We start from the raw sequence: 12,320 nt of genomic DNA, 5'->3' as shown, positions 1-12,320 counted from the left end.
CGAGCTTAAAGGCGACGTCGCAGGACCCCAAGCTTTTGTAGGAACTTTTGAGCTAATGCGAGACAATTACATCGTTTCCCAAAAGTGATCCATTAATTGTGTTGCGCAGTATATTTTTGCAGAATTCACGGAATTGCTAATGGTCGCATGAGCGGTATTACGTCATTTCTTGACTGAATACATGATACATTTTTGTACTGAATGATATCAGGAGCGTCATGAGAAGCTGTCACAATGAATTTGTGAAGTGTGATCTCGAACTCTATCAACAAACTTTTGGAGATCGTACAGGGATATTTTTCTGAGTATTTTGGTGTAATGTATCCATGTATCCTGTGGTTCGTTACATATTATTAATTTAATTATGATTTATTTTCATTGCTACCCCAGCTACCTCTCTATTCGTGATAATAAATCTACTACAGTGAAGAGCCTGTAATAACACCCAAAATGCTGGTTAACGCACAAACCTTCGTACGAAACGCGTGCAGTTTTATCACAGTTTGTTCCGGCTCTTCCATTGCGTTTTGCGAATCCATTCTAGAGGTGCTTATTGGCCAGCTCTTCGTCAGTAAACCTCTCCACATTGCTATGTATAACCTTTAACGTACAACTAATACAATCGAAAAAACAAACGTGAAATACACTGCATGCACTACTGGTTATTACTGTTCTCAACAGCAAGTACTCTGAGTAAGCAAAAAAAGTTTATTTCCAAGCAAGACACACAGTTCATACCGTCGCATTTTAAACTGTTGTACACATATTTTTAGTAAAACATAGATAAAAATCAAACGAAACTCATTCACCCTATAACAAGACCACCTGTCTGTTACAGAAAAATACTCAGAATACATCTCTGAACAACCACCGAAATTTTGTCGCTGGAGTGGTGGTGTGCTTTGTATAAGAAGACAAAGTAGTAAGTCACAGTCTGTACTCGTCTCGTTCCGCTCTTTCCACGTGCCTCACCCACGCACTGCTTTGTGATTTGCAGGCAAGGGGCTGACGCAGCTGGACCTGTCGCAGAACCACCTGAGCCTCATCCCATCGGCTGCGTTCCACAACCTGCACCACCTCATCCTGCTCAACCTCAACCACAACCGCATCAGCGCTCTGCGGGCGCGGGCCTTCGAAGGACTGGACACCCTGGAGATCCTCACGCTGTACGAGAACAAGCTGCACGCCGTCGACCCCGAAGCATTCAAAGGCCTCGAGAAGTGAGTACCTCTGTTCTGTACTGCTATAACTATCAACAAATACTGCATGAGATTTAAGGATAATCCAAGTAACACATGAAAATCTTCCATTCTACAACCTTTGGAACAATTTTCTCATGAACAGCGGTATCAAACGACGTCATTGCACACCACTGAATTTCACGTAAAATTATAATGTATGTTAAAAAGAGTACTGAAATTTAGTTTTTACATCGTATGGAAACGTCCTAGTGATGGGCCGTTGACAACACTGTATCCATCATAAGCTCCTGAATAGCTTCACTGATTCACTGTATTAACATCGTTGGTGGTGATATGTGCAATGTGTGATTTGCGGAAGTAACGATCCAACGTAAAATTTTAGCATGAAAGTCTCACGGAAACGTTTGGACTAACATAAGATGATGATGTTCTGCGTCGAATGCCGAGTTACCAATAACACTTCTGATTGAAAAGTGCTCGTCATCCAATAAATGAACAAAACTTCCGACCAGGAAGGCCTTCGGCCTAAAGTGGTGACGCGGGAGATCAAAGACCTGGTACACGCCCAGTGTTGTCTAACTGCCAGATTACTTGCAGGAACAGATATCACTGATTGTGCATTTTCATCTTTTTGCAGCGAAATGACTGCACAATTACGTTTCTGGTGTTCAGCTTCTTAAATTCCACGCTTTCTTCTAACATTTCGGCCGTGTACCGTTCGGGCCATCTTCAGGGCGAGCCGAAAGACAGCACTCACTCTGCCCTTTTAAAACCACAGAGAGCGTTATGCGCATCGGGCCACAAATACACAAGGACCAGAGGCGTTGATCGGCATCGTGTATCCACTGCATAGCCACAGTTTCAATACATGCATATATCCATACACAATTGTATTGGTGTCCAGTTCTGAGCTATTTTTAAGGTTTCAAGCGTCTAAATCATTGAGAAGTTTGTTTAAAATCGGTTGTGGAATTTGTCCCGAACATACAGCATTTACAGACAAAGTTTCACTTTTTGAATAAAAACCACTGAAGCATTAAAGGTATGACCATTTAGTAATTTAAATTACATCATCATGTGCAAATCTTAATAAAAATGAGAAGGAAACCTCAAACATAATTACTCAACGACCGTATCACAGTGATTAAAAGTGTCCGCAAGACTGAATACTTACATTACAGTTGTCAAGCCACTTTTACAATACGATACCGAATCATCCTTTAAAATATGGGAAACTCACAAAACGCGATACTAATGGGGGAATGGGGAGCTGTAGCCGCGACGGTACAGAACGCTGCGACTGCCAACTGCCTGCCATACACGAACTGACAGGATATCAAAACATAGGCCCCAAAGGAAGCGGCGCATGTGCTTGAATAATGTGATTGCGCTTGAATAACTTCAAATACACTGTAAGGAAAAGGTTGAGAAATAGGGGTACAAAAATAAACCTGTTAATAGAGACAGCAAATGTCAAGTGAATAACAGACATATGGATGAAAGCCTAGCACCTATTGTGGGCCATTTATGAACATAACACTTAGAATTTAAAAAATCTTAAATTCATACAATTTTTAAAAATTTAAAAACGGAGAATAGCCCCAGTAAAGCCTCCAAAGAAGAGGAGGTTAGGGGAAGAGGCTGAATAAAACGAGCTATTCGTTTAAGTAGTCGAAGTTAGCGAAATTGGTCTTACGACCTATTTCAGTTTGGTAATTGTTTGGTTTGAAAGTTTTCTTAACGCATGAAAAGCTCTTCCAGGACATGGAGAACCTTACACTAGCGTTCTGAGTGCGAAATTGTAAGACGTAATACTAGAAACTGAGTGTCCCGTTCCGGATAAATGTGAAATCAAGGAAGAATTGGAACCAAAATCAAAAATACCTTTCTTAAACCTATTGAACAGGATTGGGGAGAAGAGAAATTTGTGGCACAACTTGACCAGAAGAAGGGATCGGTTGGTAGGACATGTTCTAAGGCATCAAGGGATCACCAATTTAGTATTGGAGGGCAGCGTGGAGGGTAAAAATAGTAGAGGGAGACCAAGAGATGAATACACCAAGCAGATTCAGAAGGATGTAGGTTGCAGTAGGTACTGGGAGATGAAGAAGCTTCCACAGGATAGAGTAGCATGGAGAGCTGCATCAAACCGGTCTCAGGACTGAAGACCACAACAACAACAACAACAACAACAACAAACCTAACTTGAAAGGACCGTCCACTTTGGTCTACATACTTGGACTGGAATTTTTTACAGGTAAAGTTATAAACACCTGACCAGTCATGGGGATCCTTTTCGTACTCTCCCTGTGTTTAAGCATAGGCCCATTAATCCTAGGAATGAAATATGCCGCGACCATATCTTTTGTATATTTGAAACGGTTCCATAGTTCGAAATATAATCATAAGAATTGACCCTCATTTGACCCTGGTTCGGAGCAGTCCTACGGCTGTTCTCTTTTACTTTTTGTAAAAAGGCCTTTATTAATACCCAGGACAAACCAGCGTGGTGCCCATTAAACTTGCTGTGAACTGGATGACGTTACATTCGCGTTCATATGCCACTTAAGATAATGGTGTATTACGTTATCTATAAAGCACTCACTGGAAAGCTCCAGTTTTATGCTGTAGAAGATAGGAGAAAGAACTATGAATCCCTGATTCTTGGTTTCCTATAATTGCCGTACTGAAAGGAATTTCCTGAATTAATGACCGATATCTCTAAAACCGGTGAAACCCCATTTAATCTATGTTCGACTGTGAATTGTATGTGCTCATTGAAACCATTAAGACCGTGGAGAATATCGTCACACATTGGGGCAGAACATTTATATATTAGGAAGATGTCATCTACATACCGTGATCATGGTAACACCTTACTGTAGTGCACAGGTATGTCACTGAAAATCTGATGTTCTAAATCAGTTATAAAAAGTGTTTGCGAAACAGAACGACAAAGAGGAAACCATAGCCAGGTCATGGCTCTGAACGTAGACGTCATCACCAAAGTTGAACTAGTTGATATTTAAACCTAAATGCAGAAGCTTCAAGATATCCTTCACCTCCTGTAATGGTCTACCACTATAATGCCTGAGACTGTCCCTAACAATATTTTCAATTATATCTGTGAGGATAGTAGAATATATGCTTTTGACATCTAGTGAGACCATGGTTGTACCTGGGAGGGCACTTACATCAGAAAGTTTGCTAACTAATTCCTCTCTGTTCCTTACGATGCTACTTGGACGAGAAACATTATAAACTGACACTAACAACAGCGTGTGATGCTGGCCAAGAGAAAGGATACAAGATAAAAGCGCGAAAGTAGGAGACTTCACGTACCTCTTCCAGTTAACTCCTGAACTGTCTTTATTTTGCATACGTTCTTGCTTGTAGCTTAGGCGGAGGCTTGTTTTGCAGCCGTGAATAACAGCGCAGTAGTATGACCCTGTTGCCACGTAACGTTACTGTAGGCGGATGTTACTGTATTCACGTTGTGCATGCGGTGTGACACACTTGTGGCTTCCTGAAGCTGCTAGATTATTTGCTATTGTACTACCCATGTCGTGATAATGGCTTCAAAGCCAACGAGGATCGTTAGTTCAGTGTGTCACAACACGTTACAAGAGCACAACAGTGTTCTAAAACTTGGCGAAACCATTCCATCTCGCAGCATTATTTTTAATGTGTACGGTACTGAATTTTCATTCCAATGTTTCGTCTTCCTTTTATTCACTGGAAATATAAATAGCGAGTACCAGATCAAACTGCAGCAGGAACGTTACGATTAATATTACCTAAGTCTGCATGTGAATATTATTAAGCGCATTTCTAGATAACTACCGGCAAATGACAAAAGAAAAGAATTTTAGGCGTTTATCGCGCCGTCTTTAGAAATGGAGCAGACAATGAGGAGGGTGCGGTAGGGGGGGGGGGGGGGGGAGAGCGTGGGGGGGGGGGGGGAGAAGAAATGAAATCAACCGTGTCTCATTAAAAAAAAAACATCCAGGTATTTCCTTCCAACGGTTTAGAGATGCAGAGGATAATCTTAATCTGGATGGTCAGATAAGATTTGAATCCCATTTCTCCTAAATGCGAGTCATTACGGTGATTAACCCTGTCAAATTGAATTCAGCTGTTTGCTTCACCTGAAATTGGGAATACGTGGCTGTTGATTCAGTAAGTATAGCCATTTCTACTGCCTCCAGGTATTTGCGTTAAACGGTACTCATAAGGACCCGTTAATCTTGTTGTCAAATTGTAACACATGTTTATGTGATATGAAATGCAGAACTTCCTTTGCAATAACTTGTTATTTTGCATACTACGAGTGATAATAGCTATAATTTATATCAAATAACTGTTTATCAGAAGGAACAGCATCATCTGCATAAGTTAATAGACATGTTAAGAGAATGACTAAAATAGTTACGAGGCATCCTCCGCCATGTGTTGTTTACGGACTCACGCTTATGTACAATATGTGTATGTGTCACTTGCTTATATTAAGATCTGGCTAGCAATCTTTATTCACAAGTACACTGACCAGCGAAAGCATCATAGCCTATTGGTCCATTTTTGGGATTCGATATAGGAGAGGTACTGCGTGGCACGAATTCGACAATTCCTCGGTAGATTTCTAAAGGTACATGATACTAGGTGCCTATGCACAGGTCACGTAGTTTTCGTAAATTACGGGCCGACAGTTTGCGGACGTAGAGGGCTCCCCATAACGTCCATTGTATTCCATTGAACTCACATCAGCAAATCTGTTTACTAAGACTCTCACGTGATTTCACCATCCTGCTCCTCAAACCACTGTAACAGGGTTTTGCCCTTGTGACATTCACTGTTAGCCTGGTGCAAGTTGTCATTGTTGTCGGGGTCCGCAAGCTGCCTCTGGATCACGGGGTCCTGCCTTCGATTCCCGATCGGGTTGGGGTTTTTCTCTGCCTGGAGACTGGGTGTCTGTGTTGTCCTCATATTTCATCATCATCATCATCATTATTCATTACAGTGGCTAGATTGGAATGTGTACAAGAATTGGGCTGTGTAAAATCGGGACTTTGTACGGGCGCTGATGACCGCGCAGTTGACCACCCCTCAAACTAAACATCATCAACATTGCTTTCGGGCAAGACATCAAGCATGAATGGATGCACGTGTCAACAATACAGTCCACGTAGGCTACAGCTATCATGGTACATAGTAACTATTATCAGATAGCTGTAGTCGAGGAATAATGTGAACAGCACTGTAAAGCATGTCCGGAGTTATGGTGAGGCATTGGCGTCGGATATTGTCTTTCAGCATCCCTAGAGATGTCGATCGATCACGGTACACTTGCGTCTTCAGGTAACCTCAAAGCCAATAATCGCACGGACTGAGGTCTGGGGACCTGGGAGGCCAAGCATGACGAAAGTGGCGGTTGAGCACACGATTATCACCAAACGACGCGCGCAAGAGATGTTTCACGCGTCTAGTGCCAACCTGCATAAACATCGTACATTCCAGCAGGTGTTTATCGCCAGGCTGGGGATTATGTGATTCTGTAGCATATCGGCGTACCTCTCACCCGTCACGATAGCAGCTACAAAACCAGAATCACGCATTTCCTCGAAGAAAAACTGCGCGATAACGGTAGATGTGGTAAATCCAACGCATACCGTGACTTTCTCGTCGTGAAATGGTGTTTCCACGACAGTTTTAGGATTTTCGGTAGCCCAAATTCTGCAGTTGTGGGCGTTGATAGACCCTCGGAGCGTGAAATGAGCTTCATCGGTCCACAACACATTACTCAACCAATCGTCATCTTCCGCCATCTTTTGAAACGCCCACACCGCAAATGCCCTCCGCTTCACTAAATCGCCAAGTAACAGTTCATGATGCCGATGGATTTGTACGGATAGTATCGGAGGGTAAGCCTAAGTGCCAACCAAACAGTAGTGTATGGAATGCCGGTGCGACGTGGGACTGCACGAGCGCTGACTTCCCCGTGCATAGACGAACCCGCTACAGTCTCCATTTCTTCCTGAACTGTTTCAGCAGCATTACGCCTTGTGCTCGGTCGGCCACTACGGGGTCTATCGTCTAAACAAACCGTGGCTTCGAACTTGGAAATCATTCTCGCCACAGATGCATTTGTCAACGGACCTTTACCCGTTCGAAACCCTTCTTATGGCGAAAGGATGGTAAGGCTGAACTATCACATTGCCCATTCTGATAATACAGCTTTATTAAAAGCGCCTTTTCAAATAACGTCAACATGCTGCGACTGCTGGCGCATCTGATTCTCTCTCTCATTACAACTCCTTTTATACACGATTGTCATGCGCAGTCACTGACGTTTTGCTGTCGGGCGCCATCTGTCGGACATTTTGTGAACTTTTTTTGGTTTTAATAAAACCCCATGTCATTCCAAGCATGTGTGTCAATTTTTACCTCTCTATCTACATTATTCCGTGGTTTATTAAGTTTTCAAATTTATACTGATTTTTTGATCACCCAGTATATCAACGCCTGTTGACAGCATAGGGTCTTTATTTAATTATCATTTCATTTTGTGGAATGTCACATTATTGTCTGGTTACACGGTTAGCCGTCAACAAGTAAACCCTGTCCTCGACAGTCTCCTAATCTCAATATTACTGAGTGTTTGTGTTCTATTCTGGAGAGAAGAGTGCGTGATCGCTATCAGCCTCCATCATCGGTGCCTAAATTTACCAGTCTTTTGTATAAATGGTGGTATAAAATCCCCTTAAAATCGTTTGGGACCTATATTTATCTATTGCGAGACGACCGGAAGCTGTTTTGAATGTCAACGGTTTTCCTACGCCGTATTAGACATGGTAAAGTGCCTTGTTTCCGCTATCTCCACGTTTTTGTCCACCCCCTGCAGATATACGATCCTTTAAGGTGAAGCTATTATTTTCCTACTTCCAAACACCGTGCTCCATTTAATTGCAATTCTTTTGCAATTGCGACGTCGACTAACGAGGAAACTCGCGCTTTTCGTTGGATGAACTTGCCAAACGCTGTCGCCGGTGAAGTTGTTACGTCGCCCCTCCTGTCTCTCTTGCACGGAAATAATTTTATTCCGACCTTATCGTGAAATCGATACCCGTACCCTCATCGGGGCAAACAAATTGAGATTTTCCCCTGCCCCGAACGAATCATTCGCCAAAGACGGCGGCGCTACAGCATCTCATCGCTTCTCCATTACTGGTCTCTTCTAAATAATTGCTTCATCTGGGAAGAGGCGCGCTCCGAGAGGTGGCAGGCGGCGCTGTCCCCGGTGTCGCTTTCAGCCCTGCTGATGATCGCTTCCTGCCGTCTCCTGGAACTGCAGGTGGAAGAGGCAAGGGATGCCAGCACCCCTGGATGTAGAGAGTTATCAGTTTCTTTTACCTACTACACATAGATAAACGATAACCACGGAGATGTCATGAGAGAGAGAAAGAAAATGTCAGTTTCTTTTAAGAAACGAAGAAGCCGTCAGTCACTAATTAAACTTGTGTTATGTCTTATGTTGCGCTCTTCGTAGCTTCAGATCTCTTATTCACTAAAGTCTATTGACTGGTAAAGAGTACCGATTACCAGCAAACTGTTTCATTTAAGACGCTCCTGTGTTGCAGTTTTCTAATAAATTTTACGTGTTCTTGCGACATACATTCCAACAATATCTGATCAGATATTGCTATATAAATATATGTATTCAATAGGTAAGACCAAACTTTTTTTTTTAAAACGACCTAGTTTTGGTAGTTGATACGGTACAGTGGTCCAGTAAAAATCTTGAACGACACAGTGGGCTGGAGAACTGAGTATGAATAACCTCGAAGCCATAGGTTTTAAGAAACCTTCCAACTCAATTTGCGAAGTGACTGTCCCTACGAAATAAGACATCGTCCCAGCTTATTTTAATAAACAGAAGAATCAATGTTGCACCTTCCATTGTTAAGACGGTGGGAAATTCGGAACTGAGAGGAATCTCTTAAGGGGGGCAGGACGTCAAAAGGGCCGACTTGGAGCAGGAGAGGCACCACAGGACATTTTAATTTCCACTGTCTATACTTTTACAAATAACAGCATGACCAGGAAGCATTCAGGATTCATACTCATAGCAGTGGAAGTTCAAAACCGTAACAAAACACTTTTTTCTACATGTGAAATTTCATCATTTTTCACTTATTACTGGCTGCATTTGTTCCTATAGGTACACTTTTCTTTCTAAGTAAGAGAGATTCTTCGATGACTTTTGCACAGTATACAAACCACAGTTACAGGTGTATGAAACTCTAGAAGTTATTTAATTTACGAAAACATCAATGAACTGTTACATTTTAAATTTCATGTTTAGCAAAAACTCAAGTTTTATGGTAAATTATCTCAATTTTTTCCACAGTTTCTTAATAGATTTGGAAAATTCTAGAGTTTCACACACCTGTTACTACTGTTTGTATGCTATGAAAAATTCATTGAAGGATCTCTCTTACTTAGGAAGAAAAGTGTACCTATAGCAACAAATGCAGCCAGTAATAAGTGAAAAAATTATGAAACTTCACATGTAAAAAAAAGGTATTTTGCTACGTTATTGAACTTCCACTGCGATGAGTGTGGGTCCTCAGTCCTTCCTGGTAATGCCGACAAAGTCTTATGAATTTATTTGGAAAAGTATAGACAGTGGAAATTAAAATGTCCTGTGGTGACTCTCGTGCTCCAAGTCGACCCGTTTGACGTCCTAACCCCCTTAAGGAGATCTCATGCCACCACGGTTTAACTGACTATTCGTTCTGATGGCAAGCTACACTACTTAGTAACTGGATGTCTAGATTTGAGGGTGACCTGTAACAAAAGATGAAAGAGGTTACTCTTAGAAAAGGTACCACGTGAGCCAGATGGCGCCTTTCTTCATTATACTTGACTAATGCCAACCATCATAATCGTCCGAGGTAAACATGGTAAATTAACTTTTTTTAGAGGGTTTGAAGTCATTATCTTCTGACTGATTTTATGCGACCCGCCACAAACTCTTCTCGAGTGACAATCTCTCCATCTGAGTGTGTAACTTGCATCCAGTGCCCTCAGTCACTTGTTGAATATTGCCCATTCTCCTTCTTTCTCTACAGTTTCTACTCCGTACAGCTCCCTCAAGTACCACTGACCATGCAAGTAACTTCTTGGTGTCTCAGCGCCCGTAACCCAGCGAGGAGGCCCAGAGGACTCGCATTACAGGACGACAGTCTAAATTAGCGTCTTGCCATCGAGATTTAGGTTTTTCATGATTTCTCTAAATCGTTCCAGGCAAATAATTGGATGGTTCCTTTGAAAAGGGCGTGTCCGATTACCTTACCCATACTTTCGTAATCCTAGATTGTGCTCCGTCTATAATGACAACGCTTCCTTCAATATCCTATAACCCTGCACCTTCTTCTCATCAATGTATTCCTCATGTAGCTTTCCTCGCTCATTCTGCCGAGCAGCTCCTCATTTCTCTACCCATCAGTGCACCTATTTACAATATCCTTTCATAACACTGCATTTTAAAAGTTTCGATTCTCTTCTGTTTTTTCCCATAGTTGATGATTCACTACCACAGCTCGCTGTGCACCTGACGTACATTCCCTGAAATTTCTTCTTTAAATTGAGACCTATCTTTTATATTAGAAGATACTTTTTTCCAAGAATGCCATCATTCTCCACACTTATCTGATTTTATGTCCACCTTGTTTCGTCTGTTAACTGTTATTTTGCTTGCAAAGTATCAGAACCCATTCACTAGGTCTGTCCCCCTCCCCCCTCCCACCTCCATTTTGATGTTACGTTCACTGCTAATCTCTATTCTGTTAATCCTTATTACATTAGGCTCTCTTCAGTTTACTAATGGTCATTATTATGTACTCATTACGCTGTTCATGCCGTTCGACGGGTCTTCGATTTCACTGAGGATAAGAACGTCATCACCGAATCTGATCATAATTTAAACTGAAGGTAGAGTGGGAGAAAGGAAATGAAAGGGAAGTAATGATATCAGTAGCATGGCGATGTTGTGGGAATTCGCGGCGACGACTGAAAATGTATCCCAGACTGTGACTCGAATCCGGGATCTCCAGCTTGCTAGGCAGCTGCTTAACCACTGCGCCTCTCGGACGCAGTGTTAATCGCAAATGAGTGGACTATCTCGGTACACTCTCAGGCCGACTCACATTCTCACGTAGCCCCACTTCTCCGTAGTCGCCGTCGATGTCCTCTATGCTCGCTAACTTTAAAGTCCCACTGGAGGTCGAATGCAAATGTGCATCCGCAATGAAGATTGCCGGTTCATTCCCCATCGAAGCGAATCAGTTATATAGATGCGTAGTGCCTGTTGTTTTGGACATGTCCGAGGCGAATTAATTATATGAATGGGTGGTATCTCTTCTTTCGGCCATGATAATTTTTGGCGTTAATACACACTTTAAAACCGTTAACTAGTTTTCGGTAAACAATATGTCCAAAAGAACAGATACCACGCATTAGTGTAACCTTATCGTTAATATCCTGTTGTTGTTGTTGTTGTGGCTTTCAGTCCAGGGACTGGTTTGATGCAGTTCTCCATGATACTCTATCCTGTGCAAGCTTCTTCATCTCCCAGTACCTACTGCAACCCACATCCTTATGAATCTGTGTAGAGTATTCACTCTTGGTCTCCCCCTAAGTCTTTTATCCTCCACGCTGCCCTCCAATACTAAATTGGTGATCCCTTGATGCCTCAGAATATGTCCTACAAACCGACCCCTTCTTCTAGTCAAGTTGTGCTACGAATTTCTCTTCTCCCCAATTCTATTCAATACCTCCTCATTCGTTATGTGATCTAACCATCTAATCTTCATTATCCTGTTATCCTGAATTTTAATTCCGTTCCTGAATTTTTTTCTGTCATTGTATGTTGGATATAGTGTTCGCAGGGGTGAAAAACTACGTCCCTGTGATATCCTTTTTATCAGAGCACCTTGTCCTTACTGTTTCACTTACGTTTACAAAAGTCTGAACAGCGATGATCGGTACATCCTTCGAATTATGCTGCAATCAGAACACACAGAAGAGAATGCAATTAGAGTGACATTCAAATATATGAAA

At 42.1% G+C, this 12,320-nt stretch overlaps 1 protein-coding gene across 1 annotated transcript in view; it reads left to right on the top strand.

Annotated features, from left to right (window-relative positions):
* The window catches only part of LOC126353999 (slit homolog 2 protein), a 1,283,043-nt gene that overhangs the window by 812,299 nt on the left and 458,424 nt on the right, over positions 1 to 12,320 (top strand). Inside the window, exon 3 of the mRNA XM_050003305.1 lies at positions 998 to 1,220. Within this exon, the coding sequence (XP_049859262.1) occupies positions 998 to 1,220 (223 nt within the window). The remainder of the gene's footprint in view (positions 1 to 997; positions 1,221 to 12,320) is intronic.

The sequence above is a fragment of the Schistocerca gregaria genome, chromosome 3, assembly GCF_023897955.1.
Source record: "Schistocerca gregaria isolate iqSchGreg1 chromosome 3, iqSchGreg1.2, whole genome shotgun sequence".
NCBI classification, from domain to species: Eukaryota; Metazoa; Arthropoda; class Insecta; order Orthoptera; family Acrididae; genus Schistocerca; species Schistocerca gregaria.
Note: the sequence above shows the minus strand (reverse complement) of the source record. Positions and strands in the feature narration are given on the sequence as shown.